We start from the raw sequence: 18,126 nt of genomic DNA on the forward strand, positions 1-18,126 counted from the left end.
GGAAAGTGCCTTTTTGACCGCTTTGACCAATTACGGTTTTCGATTTTTAATTCCTCCTGCGGGCGTCCCAGGAGCCAAACGACCGCACCAGGCTACTCTCCAGACTCTGGCCTTTCCGGCAATATACGGCTTGCCCCGGGGAGATGCGTTTTTAAACATTTTTATGGAAGTCCAATATCACACTAGCCGGACTTCGGGCCTCCGAGGCCCGCCTGCCGGCTCCAGGACCCCCGGCCTGGACGACCACCGGCCCGGACAGACATCCACACGACCTCACGCCCCCTCCGATCCGGGGCCTCCCACTGTTAAGCACCCCTACTCGGACTGGACCCCCCCCAGCACGCAAGGCCCGGAGGCTCGTGCCCCTGGTAAGGCAGGCGTTATCCGGTCAAAGACCATCGCGCCGAGTCCGGCCGACACTTAGACATTTTCTCAGCTCCGCGCCCCTGGTAAGGCAGGCGTTATCCGGTCAAAGACCATCGCGCCGAGTCCGGCCGACACTTAGACATTTTCTCAGCTCCGCGCCCCTGGTAAGGCAGGCGTTATCCGGTCAAAGACCATCGCGCCGAGTCCGGCCGACACTTAGACATTTTCTCAGCTCCGCGCCCCTGGTAAGGCGGTGCGACTGGCGTGAGGTGCCTGTCCGAGCCGTCGTGGCCCGGAGTGACTTTCGTTCTGGGCCCCGCGGACGGGGCGGGCCGCCCTAACCCCAGTGTAACCCTAAGTTCAGTGTGTTTTATGTTAAATGTAAAGAAAGTTAGAAAAGCTAAGAGGGTGCTTAACTAAATTAAAATAAATAAAAGAAAGCCTGATGAAGACAAAGTAATGTCGAAACGTCGCAAAGAAACAAAGAAGAAACTAAAGAAAGTACAAATTAAAACAAGAAGAAAGACAAGTCATAATTCTAATTCGCAGAACGTAAGGGAAAGAAAAGAAAGGGGTGTGTCTAAAACCTAAGTGTTGTGTTCGTCAAGTTCATTGTACAGCACGCAGCCGAAGGGGCAGGATGGCCCGTGCCTTTCCAGCCTCCCACTCGGGAGGTTGGCTCTCTTCCCCAACCTAACCCTAACCCTAACCCTTACCCTTACCCTAACCCCTTACCCTGGCCCGTGCATCACTCTCCTGTCGTCGGGCAGGCAAGAGTTTCCCCACACCTAACCGGCCAGTGCCTCACGAGCCTCCGCACTGTTCACCTGCCCGCTGTCCAGTATCCAGCTGACTTTTTCTTTCTCTTTTTATTTTTATATATATTTTTTTATTCTATATCCTTACCCTCTGTGTTTTCCCTTAACCTAACCTCAGTGTCTGTATACGTGGATGAGTGTATGTGTGATGCCTAAACCTAACCCTTGACCTTTGACCCCACCCTAAATATATGTGTGTGTACTTACCTGATGTGTCCTTATCCTAAATGTGTGTGGATGCTTACGTGCTTGTGCAACGTCACTTACCTTTTGTTTCAAACCAATCCTGGTGTGTCAATTCAAATAATTTCTGCATTTTTTGTAAGTCCATGTGAACATTTTATTTAAAAAGAATGAAGAACAGTATCACAGGGGGTGCCTAACAAAATTTAAGTTGCAGGAATAATATTAAAGAGGGGGCCGTAAGAAACAGAAACAGAAAGAAATAAATACATACCTGATGAAGACACAGAAAAAGTCGAAACGTCGTATACTGAGCACTAGGGGGCAACAAAGAGTAACAAACTCAAATTCAAATTTAACGGACGAGGAAGAGAACGGAAGGCTTGTGTGTGTCAGTTGGAGACAGACGGCGTGGCGGGAGGCTGTGTGGGGGCGCGGGATGGCCCGTGCATCACTCTCCTGTCGTCGGGCAGGCAAGAGTTTCCCCACACCTTACCCTGGCACAGATGAAACTCAGACTCTCTCACAAACTTTTAAAAACACAATCACTCAGCATAACTGTCTAAACTCAGACTCTCTTGAACTTGAATCCAAGCACATAAGGACTCATCTTCAGACTCTCTCTCTAACTATATCTCACTATTTCTAACTCATGCAAAAGCACGACCACCTTTCCAAAAACCTACAGCTTGGGTGGATATTCAGTCTCATCTTAAAGCCTTCAGAGTAACTACAAGACCCGCCCATGGGGGATTCCTGCCAATCAGTGCATGGCGAGCTGCGTGTAACAAGCAGCTTGAGACACCAGAAAGAACGAAGCCTCGTTTAGGAGCGGTCCCTTGATTTTTGGCCTGTTGACACAGCGATACTTCCGCTTCATTTGCCTCCATACTGTTTTGAGGGTTAGGGTTGAGCAGCACAAATGTTGAAGGTCAGGACCTTGGAGTCTAATTCTATTTGCTATTTAATTATTGGTGAATTTTGAAGCACTTTGGTCTACTCTACATTTAATGTACCATAGAAAGACATTTGACATTGATAAGTCAAAACATTGAAAAAGTGCTTAAACAAATCTTTCCTGATTTTATGTGAACTTTTTAACCAAAACTATTTAATATGAAAACAAAAGTTAGCAGCACATAAAAAAATCTCAAAACCTGATTACATTTTGAATTTAATTGGCAAACTGAGATGTTTCTTGTACAGTGGTCTTAGTGTGGCTATTTAAGTGTGTCTTTTCATTAAGTCTTTGACATTGGTTGTCCACTGTGTGGACTCTCTGGTGTGTTTTTAAACTGCTCTTATGGCTAAATGTTTGTGCACAGGTATCACACTGGTATGGTTTTTCACCAGTGTGGACTCTCATGTGTGTGTTTAAAGTTGTTTTATGGTTGAATGTCTGTCCACAGACATCACAGCCAAACGGTTTCTCTCCTGTGTGGATTCTCATGTGTGTATTTAAATTGATCTTTTGGCTGAATCTCTGTCCACAGACATCACACCCAAATGGTTTCTCTCCTGTATGGATTCGGCGATGTGTGTTTAAGTTGGTCTTATGGCTAAATGTTTGTCCACAAACATCACACCCGAATGGTTTGTCTCCTGTATGTGTTCTCCGGTGTGTATTTAAATGTGCCTTTCGGCTGAACCTTTGTCCACAAACATCACAACCAAAAGGTTTCTCACCTGCGTGGATTCTCATGTGTGTGTTCAAATTGATCTTTTGACTAAATCTTTGAGCACAAACGTGACATCTGAACGGTTTGTCTCCTGTGTGAGTTTTCATGTGTGTGTTTAGGTTTGTCTTGTGGCTAAAAGTCTGTCCACAGACGTCACATCCAAACGGTTTCTCACCAGTGTGGATTCTCATGTGCGTGCTTACATGCGACTTCCGACTAAATACCTGACCACAGATATCACAGCCAAACGGCTTCTCCCCTGTGTGAATCGTCATGTGTGTGTCAAGATGTATTTTTAACCGAAAGTTTTGTCCACAAACATCACAGCAAAACGGTTTCTCTCCTGTGTGAACTCTTATGTGTCTGTTTAAATCTGTCCTTAGTTTAAATTGTTTTGCACAAAAATCACAAAAAAATGTTTTCCGCACACAGTTCGAGTGATCCTCTTCATCCTCATTACTGACTTCAGTCTCTGAAGAGGAGAAAGTCTCTACAGAACTGTTTCCCTTCAGGGTTCTGCAGAACTCTGCTCCTCTATGGACACCTTCTTCAGTTTCAGCTGTGCTGCTGCTTGGAACGTCTCTGTCCACAATTTGTTGATGTTGAAGAGGAGTCTTCTCTTCATCTTCACTCTTAATGAGAACTGCAGTGATTTTGTCCTTCCCTTTGAGCTTTTCTTCCTCCAGACCAATCCCGAGTTCTTCCAGTTCTTCTTTGACAAGGGAAGACTGGTGGGTAACAGCTAGATTATTTTCTTCTGGAGATTCTTTTTTAATTAGAATTCTCTGTTGAACATCTGGAGGAACCTCTGAAACACAAAGTGGACACATTAATTTCTAACGCTCCATCTGAAATAACTCAGACATAAAAAATGTGAGTGAACAGGAAAGGTAAGACAAGATGATGAAGTAAATCTCAATGCTTATTTTATGTGAACATTACTAGAGGTGTCAAGAACAAGTTCATTCAGGCCTTGATATTTCATACAGAAAAACTCAAGTGTAAACCTTTGGTAAGTCCTCATAGGTCTGTCCCACTGCAGCATTGATTGTCAGACACTAAGGATGGACAATAATAATTCTCAGCCCATTCCTGTCATCTGTATAGTTACAAAAAGCTGCTGGAAATACCACAGGTACTGCAGAAGACTCTGCTGCATATGTGGGGAGAACACGATGGAAAATACTTTTCTCTGCCACACCCTTCCATTTTACTCACCCAAGCTCATATAATGGCCAGAGTAACTATGAGTGACTTTGCATGTGAGTCCAGGCCACTCAGGCATTGGCTGCTCAGTGAGCTCATTCTGTTTGGGGCTTTGATCATTTTGTAGTTTGATTTGTTTCATTATGATTTTGTGTTAGTTTCTTACTTTGGTTAAATCAGTCTTGTTCCTCTTTTTCTTTAGTTCTGGGATCGTATTTATTTCGAATTCTTATTTACTCTAGTTTTATTATGTTTAGTTTGCTTTTCTGCTAGATTTTTTTGTAGTTTTCTGTGTGCCACTCTCTCTCCCCTCACATCTGCAGTGAGTTAGCCAATCAGCTCAGCTCCATTGTTCCAGTATTTAATCTCACCTCTTTCTCAGTCACTCCTTGCTGGTTCCTCTGGTACTGCCCTGGTTTCCCTGCATTCTCCTCATGTCTTCTGGCTGACTTTTTGTTTGGGATTATTTTGTTCGACTCTGATTTCCCATGTTTTTGTACGTTTGTTTTTCCTCATCATTTTTCATTAAATATTCAAAATCATTATGTCACTGCATTTGGGTCCACTTTAAAATACATGCAACATGACAACATGAAAGTCAACAGGACCCAGCAGACCCTACATTTTTCCACAGATTTTGATTACTTAAAAAAAATTCAAACCTAAGTGGATACAGTGGCTGGACCCTGCTCGTCCTGGAGGAGCTTTTGTGTCCATAAACTGTTCACTAGAACCATCACCTCCCTTCCCTGGGCTTGAATTGCTGGGGGAGGTGGAGTGGGACCGTCAGCAGCTCTGGTAGAAATCTCTGGTAAGCCTCCTCCACCTAAGCTGGGACTACCAGCCTTTGACCCTCCCTGACTCCGAACATTAAAGCTGGTCTAACAAACCAATTTTCTAGCAGTAGCCTCCCCGTTTTCACCCACGACTTCTCAGTCCGCTGTAGCTGCATCCTCAGTTTGTCAGCTCACTGCTGCAGAACTGGTCACCGCTGGCTCCTGATCCCCAGCTGCACCGCTAGCTCCATGGTTCCAGGGTATTCAGTCTCCTGAGCTCCATACCGGTGCTCTGGATTCCATCTCCAATTGGGTTGAGGACAATCCAACTCAGTCCCCAGTGCCTCATGATGGGTTAACTTTCTCCAGATTTTGAGCTTCAACCTGGTTGAAAAACATCCCCAGGGATCTAACATTTCTGTCTGTTGAGTTTTTAATAAGAGTCACAAAAACTGTTTTGGTTGGTCCAGTTTATGGGACGAGATTTTAAGATCTCTGCTTGGCCGCGCTCATCAACTCTGTCTGACTAATTGGAGAAAGCATTTGGTATTGTTTGATACATCGTGTGACCGGAAATATAAAAATAATATAAAACCAGCGGGAAGCTCCTCACCGGCTGAACCTGCATGATGAGGTTAGCGCTGGTTCGTTAACCGCTAACGCTCCGACCAACCAGGACACAGACATGAACTTTACAGCGCAGACAGCGCCACACGCTGGGCAGCGAGATGAGATGGAAACAACGCACAAAATTCTTTGTCCACAAATAGAAATCATTCTCACCTCTCCTCAACGCTCCTCTGAAAGCAACTACAGTTTATTCCTGTGCAACCAGAGCTAACACGACGGGTTTCCTACATCGATCAAAAACTCTGGAAAGAAACATAATTCCTCACAGAGGGTGGATGTAAATATCCATACAGGTCAGCCTGTGTAAAGTTTGAGTGAAAGGAGGAGCGCGATCCACAATGAGGTAACTTTATCCAGCTGCTGCTGCAGCGCAAGGAAAGGCGCTGAGGCTCCAGCGATGTGATTGGTCCGACTTTAAATGCATAAGCTATAAACCTATCTTCTATAAACGTATCTTTTAGGAATAATTCTGGTCTGCCAGTGAAACGCTCAGAGTAACAGAGACACTTGCAATCCGGCTTAAAAAAAAAAAATTCCAAAAACATAAACAAGAAAGGCTTAGCCTGGCGGTGGGGCCAGTAAAGCATGGCGGGCTGCCAGGCCTAATATACTGGGGGAAACCCTGCTCTATCACACACTGCAGATTTTATTTTCTGCTCCTAGTTACACTGTCTAACTCTCCTGCAGTCTTAAGACACAGGGCCATTAAAACTCCAGAAGTTTTTTACTCTGTGTGCAGTCCTGCGGGGTTGCAACTGGATTGGCTGCTAATTTTTCACTTCAGGTATAAATGCTACTATGTGATATGGAAAAATAGAAAAATTATCTGGTATAAAGACATAAAACTTGCAAAATATTTGCAGGCACAAAACAGCAGCTATTCAGTAAAAAGGACTGACAAACCTCCAATCAGTAAAATAATAATTAATAATAATTTAAGGCTCTCAGCCATAAATTATACATGAGTCAAATAAATCTCACAACACAGATATCAAATAATGTCAACAGAAAAAGGAAACATTCATTAAAGTTAATGCAGGTTGATTAAAATAAACAATCCTGAGTTACTGAATTAAAACTTCCTCAGAGCAGCTAGCTGAGTAATGCTAGCTCTGATTAGCTAGCTGATTAATGCTAGCTCTGATTGGCTAGCTGAGTAATGCTGGCTCTGATTGGCTAGCTGATTAATGCTGGCTCTGATTGGCTAGCTGATTAATGCTGGCTCTGATTGGCTAGCTGAGTAATGCTGGCTCTGATTGGCTAGCTGATTAATGCTAGCTCTGATTGGCTAGCTGAGTAATGCTAGATCTGATTAGCTGTCTGAGTAATGCTAGCTCTGATTAGCTAGCTGAGTAATGCTGGCTCTGATTGGCTAGCTGATTAATGCTAGCTCTGATTAGCTAGCTGAGTAATGCTGGCTCTGATTGGCTAGCTGATTAATGCTAGCTCTGATTGGCTAGCTGATTAATGCTAGCTCTGATTAGCTGTCTGAGTAATGCTAGCTCTGATTAGCTGTCTGAGTAATGCTAGCTCTGATTAGCTGTCTGAGTAATGCTAGATCTGATTAGCTGTCTGAGTAATGCTAGATCTGATTAGCTAGCTGAGTAATGCTGACTCTGGTTGTTTCTGACTGAGCTGAGTAATTCTGCAGGGTATTCAATGGTAGGAGGAGGCAGGGTTGATCGATTTGTTCTTTTCAGAGCTCATCTGTCTCATGTTAGGACATAGCAAAAGTTTTATGTAAAATCTTTTGTTTTAGTTACATGCTGCAGGTTTAAGCAGACATTAAATGTGAGCGTTCACTGCCGGGTGGAGCAGAAACTGAGCTCCGTCTGCGAAATATTACTAGCAGTAGCGAATAACGGCGGCCCAACAGCGAGATCAGAACCAGCATCTTACACTGCTAGCTGGTTGACTTTAATTACTTTTCGGGTTATTTGTTTAGCTTTCTGACCATGATGCTCTTCCGGGTGAGTGCTGGTAGTTGTGTGCTGCTTTATCTGCTGTTTTCCCTGCGTTGAGCCTCGATGTAGCCAAACTCCATCAAGTGTTTGCTTTTTAAATGTCATTTTGGATTAGTTGTGTTGATGCATTATGACATGCTTCAGGTATTTTTCTGATGTAACACAAAACTTCCCCATTTACTCTGAGTGTTGAAGTTCCACTAGTTAGGACTAGTTGCTGTGCAGTGGGAAGGAAAGCTGAGCTGCACAGGCAGGCTGCGGAGTGAGACACAGGTGATCAGTTTGTGTGATCAGCAACAAGAGTCAGTGATCAGCGATCACCGATCACACTTTCACAGAAATCAGCTGATTACGATCGGTGGCCGATCGATCAGCACACGTACAGTTAAATCTGTCCATAAACCCTGACAAAATAAAATAATAATGGAAAATACATAATACCGCCCCTTCAATTAATCACTTACAAGTCAATATAACCTTGATTTGGCATTAATTTAAACACAAAAAAAAATCAACATGTGCAGTAATAATGCAATATGGTCAAAGATTTGGGTGCATTTAGGAAAAAAGTTAGTCACAGAGCAACTAGAGCAAAACGTTATTCTAGACCTCAATATTGAAGACTCTGGTAATAACATGTGAAGTGGCAGCAGCAGCTCTGCGGCAAACCACCTACAGTCAGAGCAGAGCAGAGCCGTCCCACTCTGTGTTCATGGCGCTAAAGAATCACATATGAGCAGAGCTGAGAAACACTATTAATCAAAGCTCATCAAGTTCAGTATTCCACCTCCTGACTCACCACCAGGGGGCGTCTCATGAGATGGTTTATACTCTGGAACGGGGCTGTGTGACTAAAGCTGCACCGCTGGAACCAATAGAAAAACTTAACTGTAGTAGCCACTGTTCAATCTGAGGAGGGCAGCACAGAGATGGCATTAGGCCAAATATTATACAATTTATACAATAATGACGTCTGAAAAGTAAGAAAAGATGGTACCTGTAAGGACCAACTTATGCAGTTTATAAAGGAATGAAAGGTTGACTTAGGGATATTTACTCCGATCTTATCAAACTCCTTAAATCCAGACTAACATGCAAAGGAAACGTCTAAGTAAGCATTTCTGTCAGAGTCCCGGTCTGAAACTACAATTAAAATGAACAATTAAATATTTTATTATGACATTCATTAATTACATTAAATTATTAAATAATTTATTTAATTAAATAAATAATACATTTATTTATTAAATTAAATAATTTAAGTATTATTTAATTAAATTCTTTATTTAATTAAATAAATTATTTAACTAAATAAATTAAAATTAATGTCATGAAATGAAATAATACATTAAATTTCATTACAATTACTTGATTTACATCAGTGTTTTCCAACCCTGGTTCTCAAGGCACACTCCTGCATGCTTTAGGCATTTCCCTGCTACAGCACAAGACTTCAACTGATGGCTGATGAAGTTCTTGCTGAACTGCAATCCTCTGAATCCAGTGTGTTAAAGCAGGACAACATCTAAAACCTGCAGGGCAGTGTGCCTTAAGGACCAGGGTTGGGAAACATTGATCTACATCACAGGTCTCAAACTCCAGGCCTCCAGTCGCTGTCCTGCAGGTTTTAGATGAGCCACAGGTACAAAACACTGGAATGAAACGGCTTCATTCCTCCTCCTTGTGTAGATCAGTTCTCCAGAACTTTAATGACCTAATTATTCTATTCAGGTGGTGCAGCAGAGGCTCATCTAAAAGTTGCAGAACTGCGGCCCTTGAGGACTGGAGTTTGACACTCCTGATCTAGATTATTATTGTTCTGGTTCCCAGTTTAACTCACCAATGATGTTCCACAGGCTGCAGTCTCTCTCATCAGTTTTTCCTGACAGCAACAGATATTTCGTCCCAACCTGAGTTTCTGCAAGGCAGCAGTGAAATGTTGTTTTAACAGAGTTATAGTAATAAAACTATGATGTCCTCATAACAAATCACCTGAAAACACACATGGCTTGTTTCTCCAGATACAAATGGGTCAACACATACAGCTATTGTCCTAAAGCTCATATCAGGATCTGCTGACAAGTCTGAATACACAGAGGTATCCAGACCTCAAGGTGCTAGCCTAAACCTGGCTAGCACCAGACTAAGACGCTGTCTGAAACAGCAGAAACGTGTAGGACCGGGGTCAGCCTGCGGTATTTGGATCGGTCATCAGGAGGGGATTCATCTAAACCGCACAGAATGGTACCCCTCCCCCACTCCCATGTGGCCCCATCCAAAGAACTTATCCTGGGCCCAATACTGGCACTTCCAACCTTGTTCCGTCGTGTCCTTCAGATGTGGTTCATGTTGAAGGGTTTGAGTACATACTGTGTCCCACATTCTCCACATCCAGCCTTGGCCCCACCCCTTTGGGTCCTACTTCCACCTTTACGCTGAGTCCACATCCAGACAAAGTGTATTACCTACAATTCATCACTGCATGTGATGTTTTGAATTAAGAGGTGGAAATATGGCAATGTTTTTTGTCTTTATTGGAAATTTTTAAAAATGGTCTGACAAGGCACACATCAATAACAAGAAAGTTTGATGTGATAAACTGAGCAGAAAAAATAAAAAAAAGAACAGTCACACTAACTATGGGGAAAGTGAAACGGAAAATGTCACAAATCCTAAATTAAGCAATTAACATATTGGTATAAAGTTTGGGCTTTTGTGTTACAACATTTTAGGACCTCCTTACATAAAATTATTCACAAAAAAAGTTAAAGATGGAGATGATTCTTGGGGAACAGTATTTCCCTGTGTTTGAAAATTATTTGTATTATACTGAAACTTAAAAGCAGAATAAATGTATTGTACAAGATCCAGTTTTGAAAATTTTTGTAAAAACATTAATGATGTTGCAATTGAAAAAAGATTTGTGGCCTCAACCTCTCAGTCACAAAACGCACAGAAATTGATTTTTATATAGAATTTTATTTGCAGAAAATCATTACAGGGTAAATTTCGTACATAATTTTGATTTTATTTTTTGGTGGGAGTCAAAAAACTTATATATTTATTAGTTCATATTTTCCTTAGAGACTTTATGATTTTTTTAAAAATGTTTCCTCTCAGAAGAAAATTCACGTCAGTTTGAATTTCGTTGTGACAATGACAATAAAGATTTATCTTATTTTATCTGATCAAGTTTTGTCTGTAAGTCACATATAAGCTCTTGATAATCAGAGACGGTTCTTTTTGACTAACAGCTGAATATGTGATCATGTCAATAATTAGCGGAATCATAGCAGGAGGAATTGCTTATTGATACCGGCCCATTGAAATGGACCTAACCCAGCACCCCGTTCTAGTAAATAGAAACGAACCCGATCGGTGCAGCCGAGGTTCGAAAGACGGATCCAGACTATCGTGCCTCTCCGAACGTCGTTTGACCCGCTGGGTCCACATCTCTGATGAATCCAATCCGTCCAAGACCTCCACTAACAACTACCAAGCAAACAGAACCGAACCGAAGCCGTCCCACTGTTTCCCAGCGTAGAGCTCACGCTGCTAATGCTAACAAGTTAACTAACGTTCTTCCGGGGCGGAAATACAGGAAGTGCCGCCCGTCTTCTTCTTCTTCTTCTTCTTCTTCTTGTTTTTTTTATGGCGGTTGGCAAATAACTTTTAGGTGCATTACCGCCACCTTAAGGACTGGAGTATGAATCAGATGTTCATCCACTATAATCTAACCCTGTTCTCCTTAGAAAAGTAAAAATACTATTAAAAACTACATCCCCAGACGATCTTTGAAGCAAAACCCTAATATCTAATTTATTTTTATTCCTACTTAGATCTCTACAGTAATTAGCACCTCCCTTTCCTGAACATACTTACTACATTCTAAAAAAACATGTTGTATTGTTTCTAATTTTCCACAATAACTACAAAAACCTGTACTGTTTATTAATTACTTTAAGAGTACTGTTTAAGCCCGTGTGTCCAAACCTTAATCTAGATATAGCATCCTCTTCTTTTTTATTCCTGCTACATTTTCTAAATTCTCCAACTTTTTTTTGGGATGCTATAATAAAATCTTGCATTGCTTCCTCTATCCCACTGTTCCTGCCATTTTTCTTTAATATACATTTTACTAATAGTTTTAACCTCATTTTTGCTTATTTTAATCTTTAAATCAACAATTCACTTTTTTGCTGCATTCTTAGCAAAATTATCTGCCAGCTCATTTCCTATTACTCCAAAATGGGCAGGAATCCAAACTAATTTAACCCGAGACCCATAATTTTTAATCCTAAAAATTGAATGATAAATATTCAATATAATATCTTGCCTTGATTCTGAATTTAGTTCTAAAATACTTATTAATGCACTACTTGAATCTGAATAAATTATAACCTCCCTCTCTCTTGTTTCCTCACTCCATTCTAGAGCCATTAAAATAGCCATTAATTCACCTGAATACACTGTCAATTTAACTGTTATTCTTTTATTTCTCATAATATCTAAATCCAGAATTATAAATGCTATTCCTATATTGTCATTTGACATTTTGGAAGCATCTGTATATATTTGTATATACTCTGCATATTCTTTTCCTATATAACTTTCCACCTCTTTCTTTTCTAGTTGTCTTCCTCTTTTCAATAAACTTAAATCAACTTCAGCTTGTCCAATTATCCATGGTGGAATAACAGGAATAACAATCACAGGACTAATTAAACTATGATTTATTCCTATATCTCTTATTTCATTTTTTATAATCCATCCAAAACTATTTATTTGCTTTTTTTCTTTTTCTTGAAAAGGTTGCAGTGTAACATATGGAGGATGACTTTCTTTATGTCCTTTAATATTTGCCCAGTCATTTATGGCTAGTTGTTTTCTCCTGAGCTCCAGTGGCATCTCATCCATCTCAACCTGTAGAGCTGAAACTGGGGTAGTTTCATCGCTCTGCAACAAAGTTTCAATGCCTGATATTGTATTATATCTATTTTTTTAGTAAACTACTTGAAGCTGAATTATATAAAATAAATGCATAATCAAAAATTGATCTGATTAGTCCAGTGTAAATTGTTTTTAAAGCTTTTCTATCAGCTCCCCATTCTTTTCTGTTAAACATCTCATTATATTTAAGATCTTTTTACTTTTTTCAATTACTTTACTAACATGAATTTTCCAAGTAAGTTTTTTATCAAACCAGATTCCCAAATACTTTATTTGATCTATCCTTTCTATAACATTCTCATATAATTTGAGATTTGCAATAGTATTTAATTTTCTTTTAGTAGAAATAACTTCAGATTTGGATATTGAGATTCTAAAGCCCAAGCTTCTATACTATTTATTGGCTCTTGTAGTTTCCTATTTACAAATTCTATGTTTTTCCCCCTCTTCCAAATAAGACCATCATCTGCAAATAATGAAACACCAAAAGATTTATCTATATTATTAAAAATATCATTAATTATTATAATAAATAGCATAGGACTTATTGTACTACCATTTTCAACTTGATGTTTTGAATTTAATTTGCCACCTACATTTACTTTTATATTTCTTTCAGTTAAAAATTTTAATCCATCTATATATTTTATCCCTTATCCCTAATTGTTTTATTTTAACTAACAACCCTTCTTTCTATAACATATCATAAACTTTTTCTACATCTAAAAAAATTGCTATTAAATTCTCCTTATTAATCTGAGCCCGTCTAATTTCATGTTCCAGATATAATGCAGAATCTATTGTACTTCTACCTTTTCTAAATCCAAATTGATAGGATTTAATCTTCTCCTTAGACTCTAAAAATAAGTTAATCTATTATTTACCATTTTTCCCATAACTTTACCTAAACATGATGTTAGAGCTATTGGTCTATAATTCTCAGCTGAATGTGGATCTTTACCAGGTTTACAAATAGGTATAATGATAATATGCTATAATACTATAATATAAATAATGATAGCTTATTTCCATTTATCAGGTAATATTCCTTGCTCCCATACTTTATTATAGAATTCTAATAATATTTTTTTACTCACTTCACTAAGATTACTAAGCATATTATAACGAATTTGATCATTCCAGGAGTTGATTTACTGGAATTCTTCAATGCATTATTTAATTCTATTAAATAGAATTTCATATTAATAAGATCCTCATCATCTTCATCATTATACAATAATTCATTATGATTCTGTAATGTAATTTCACGTCCTTTTTTTCCTTTACTATTAAGATTCTCCGTCCTATGTATCTTTGTAAATACTCGTGCTAATAATTCTGCTTTATTTTTATTATCTACTAAAACATTATCATTATCTTTTCATAGTGGGAAAAAATATTCTCTTGATTTAGCGGACATTTTTTTAAAGTATTCCAAACCCTGTCTAATGCAGTATTTTTCTCTCAATATTTCCTCCAAAAATCCCTTATAGCATTTCTTATAATTTTCCTGACTTCTGCCTGTTTCTTTTTATAATTTATTAGATTTTGGAAACAAATAATTTTTTTAAGTATTTTAAAAGCCTTATTCCTTAGTTTAATTGCTACTGGACACTCTGATGTCCACCAAGGAACTATCTTCTTTTTTTAGTACCACTACTTCTAGGAATGACTATTTTTGCTGCATTAATAATGCTTTTACTAATTTCTAAATTCAATTCATTTATCGGTTTATTTGTATCTATATTTATCATACTAATCTCATTTATTATTTTAAATGTATTCCAATTTGCATCCCCAAATCTCCATTTCCCCTCAGTTTCTACCTGGTCTTCTTCTATATCTATTTCTACCTTAACAAAAATTGGATAATGATCACTTCCTATTGTACTTTTTTGCATACTCTCCAGCTGCAGCTATCCGCAAAAGATTGCGATACCAAGGTCAAATCAATAACTGATTCTCTCCCTCATATCAAATCCACCCGAGTGCCTACACCATTATTTAATATTACCAATTCTTTTTCTTCAATCACTTCTTCTAAAACTCCTCCATTATAATCATCTTGTTCTCCCCACAAAGTACTATGTGCATTAATATCCCCACACCAAATTATCTTCCCTCTCCAGTGTTTTAGGATTGTTTCAAGTTTTAATTTTTCTAATTTTTTCACAAGGATTATAATAATTTATTATTTTGATATTTCCATTATTTGTCCAAATTTCTACAGCAATAAGTTCTTGGTCTGTTATTATTCGAAGCCGAATAAATTGTATGTTTTCTTTTATAAATATGGCACATCCTCCTCCTTTCCCATTTATTCTATCTTTACGTAAAACTGAGTAACCATGAATATTAAATTGCAGTGATGACTTAAGCCACGTTTCTTGAATACATATTATGTTTGGTTTTGTATTTAATTTGTTAATGAAGCCTTTAAATTCCTGACCATTAGCTATAAAACTTCTAGCGTTCCATTATAGTAGTAGAATTATGCAACAATTTGAGAAGCCTCATTTTCAGATGATTCTTCTCCATATCTAAGTTCATCATTCATTTTTTTCCCATCACAGATCTTTGGCATTAAAAAACTTTGTAGCTGCCTTTACTATCATTTTTATTTTTTCAGTTTTAGTTCTTGCTTGTTCTGAGCAATTAATGATATATGCAAGAAAAGGAATTAATTTTTCTAACGTGACATTACACTGATTATTGTTTGTCCCTTTTTCCTTTCCATAAATTGTTTTTGGATCATTTCCAATATTTTTCAGCTCTTTCACTGTTTCAGTATAAGTAATTCTCTTATCAGTTTTAACTTTTTGAATTTCAGCTGCTTCTTTCCTTACCATGCATCCTGCATATGCTGTAGTATGATTTCCTCCACAATTACAACATTTAACTGGATTATTTCCACACTCACCATAAAGGTGTTCACCTCCACATCTACCACGTCTGTTTCCCTTTACAAACATTCGCAGTGTGTCCATATCTTTGACACTTATAGCATCTGAGAGGTGATGGAATATAAGCTCTTAGATGTAATCATTACCTTATCAGGCAGAACGTTATCTTTGAAATCTAATAGAACAGATGTACTGTCCATTTTCTCCCAACTCCTAAAAGCCTGTAATCGCTTGATGCCTATAATCTCTCCTCCTTTCATTATTTTCTTTAGCTCTTCCAAGTTTTCAGTAGAGTTTTGCTGTCATTTATTTTGATCCATATTCAAACTGACAAACCGGTTCCTGAATCAGCCACTGAAACAGTCAAAGCCCGAGGCTTCGAACATCACAAGCCTCAAGACACGCTTCATAAAAATCCTCCTGGATTATTAGACATGGTCCAAAGCCTCTCTACTTTTCATTTTATCACTGGTGACTATACCGTTTAGTAATTATTCTCATAATAGTTCTTTTAAAATGCCCAATATAATGTGGACAAAACAATAAGCAATAAAATAGGATGCACAAATTTATGCAATATAATATGCTTTCTGTGTGAAGGACAGTTCTATTGAGTAAAGTTTTCTGGTTCTAATTCCAACGTCCGCTCCACCCCCTCCAAGTCTGAGCTTCAAACCGGTCCGCCTTGTAACTATACCTCCACGGCTTCCTACCCGGATCTCTGATTTCAGTGCTACACCTTCCCGGACCAACGTCCCCACAGAGACCCAGGAACTCTTCTTCCCCCCTGGTGGATCATCTTCATCACACCTGTAAGAACTCCATCCACTATTCTCATTCATAACCAGCTGAGTTTTTCCTCACCTCATCTTCCTTGTCTTCAATGTTGCTGCCTCTCCTGTACTCCCTGTTCCTGGACAAAGAAGCACTTTCTTTACTATTTTGTACAATGAACTTGAACTGATTTTCTCTGTCTCCTGAAAGTGTTCTGCATGTGGGTCAAAAGATTTGGGTCAAACGTGACAACGAGACATTAAAGAAAACTTGACTTAGCTTCCTGTACAGCACTTTGATTTTTCTTTATGAAAACAATCCTTCCTTTCTGCCATTGTCTTTCAGCTTGCATGCATTCATGTCTGAGTTAACATACTGACTTGTTGAGTCAGGACTCTGGTGATTTTATTATTAAAAGGAATTGTAGGGTCAAAAATCTCAGTACAGATGGAATTAACTAAGGAGACATGGTGCTCAAGTTCCAGTGGTAATAGCAGCATGCAAATCTTAAAGCATGCTTTCAGGAAAAAGTAAAATATATGATACAGGTATGTAACACATAGAGTCACATTTTAAAGTACATTTTGTGAGTGTAAAAAGGTTTATTACCCTGAGGAATCCCACCGTGTTGCTTGTTTTTTTTTTTTCAGAGGGTTAGGGTTACAAAGCAGCAAAGTGCTGCTGAATATCTGTGGTCAAAAGCTTCTTTTCAGCCGATTAGCCCTTTTATTGTCACTGATATCATGCAGCAGTGCCACCTGTAATCAGATCAATCTTCTCTGGTATATTTTCTCTCAAACATCTTTGACTTCAGAGGAACAAAACAATCTTTTGATCCAACAACAAGGGAATGTGTTCCTGAAATGCTCCTTTCATTATGATTATATGCTGGGGGACAAATAGTAAGTTGAAATTTTACAGGGTTGACTATATCCCTGCAAATGTTTCTAAAATATTACAACAGTGGGAAAATTACAGTGCACACTTATTCTGATTAAATTCACAAAAAGAAAAACTATAACAAGGAAGTGTTGTGCAAATGGCAGAATACTGATGGTGGTTATTTCAAGGGAACGATTAGCAGAGTGCAGCAGTTAAACAGGTTCAGATGGCTGGCAGATGCAGGATGTAAAGTTCCTACTGCATCTCCCAGTTTGCAAGCAAAGATTTTCTCCTGGAGGCAAGTGTCAGATCCTCAGTCCTGAGTTCAGATTTAAAATAAATGTTGTGTCATGTCTTGGCTTTGCTTTGCTGTCTTGACAATATAAATCATTACAGGACCAGACCTGAAGATGTAAGGAGAACAGATTAGCCCACGGTAGTTTTTAGCTTAGCTCATCTGGTCTGTGCCAAATCAGTGTCTCCCATTTTTCTGAGATGATGCCAAACCCACTACGGAGGTCGTTCTCTCTCCCCTGTCGTCTGTCAGTAGCTTCTTCACCTCCGCCTTCAAATCTGACCACTTCTTCACCTCAGCCATTTTTGTCTCTGTGCCACTCACTGAATTGACAACTTAACAACCTATTGCCACTTTCTGTAGTTTGTCACGCCACTACTGTGGCTGCCAGATGGGACGATTCTCCACCTCACTCACCCACAGATCTATTTCTGCTTTGCTGAAATTGCTTTTCTACTTCTCTCTAACGCCATTCTGTTGATGTTTGGTGTTTCATTCACTGCCAAATCACCTTTCTCTTCTGAAGTAGTCATCCTCTCTGCTGCCAGGCTTTTGGTAAATCAGTTACTGTCACTTTGTTTCTTTTTGCTCTAGAATCAGTTGTTTTCATATCTGCACGCTGTTGGTTCTCTGGATACCTGCTGTTTAAATTTTATTTGGCCTCTCCACTGTGAAGCCCAACAATCTCCACTGGAGCTTA

The 18,126-nt window shown here is 39.0% G+C and overlaps 1 protein-coding gene across 2 annotated transcripts; it reads right to left on the reverse strand.

Annotated features, from left to right (window-relative positions):
• Window positions 1-2,313: 2,313 nt before the first annotated feature.
• On the reverse strand, window positions 2,314-11,230 carry LOC114156049 (zinc finger protein OZF-like). Of its 2 annotated transcripts, XM_028036248.1 has the most exons (3): window positions 10,994-11,230; window positions 9,463-9,540; window positions 2,314-3,854 (listed from the first exon to the last, which is right to left on the reverse strand). In XM_028036248.1, exons 1-3 carry the CDS (start codon window positions 11,073-11,075, stop codon window positions 2,542-2,544), a joined length of 1,473 nt encoding a protein of 490 aa, XP_027892049.1. In that variant the 5' UTR covers window positions 11,076-11,230; the 3' UTR covers window positions 2,314-2,541. The 2 variants fall into 2 exon arrangements, with proteins under 2 accessions (XP_027892049.1, XP_027892050.1); XM_028036249.1 differs by lacking the exon at window positions 9,463-9,540.
• Window positions 11,231-18,126: the final 6,896 nt, after the last annotated feature.

This window comes from Xiphophorus couchianus, chromosome 13, assembly GCF_001444195.1.
Source record: "Xiphophorus couchianus chromosome 13, X_couchianus-1.0, whole genome shotgun sequence".
NCBI classification, from domain to species: domain Eukaryota; kingdom Metazoa; phylum Chordata; class Actinopteri; order Cyprinodontiformes; family Poeciliidae; genus Xiphophorus; species Xiphophorus couchianus.

Coding starts and splice junctions, on each gene's coding strand:
- LOC114156049 (XM_028036248.1), bottom strand. CDS start 11,075: ATGTGGACCCAGCGGGTCAAACGACGTTCGGAGAGGCACGATAGTCTG. Junction 9,541..10,993: donor ACCTCGGCTGCACCGATCGG/GTTCGTTTCTAT, acceptor GCTGCCTTGCAG/AAACTCAGGTTGGGACGAAA. Junction 3,855..9,462: donor CAGCCTGTGGAACATCATTG/GTGAGTTAAACT, acceptor TTTGTGTTTCAG/AGGTTCCTCCAGATGTTCAA.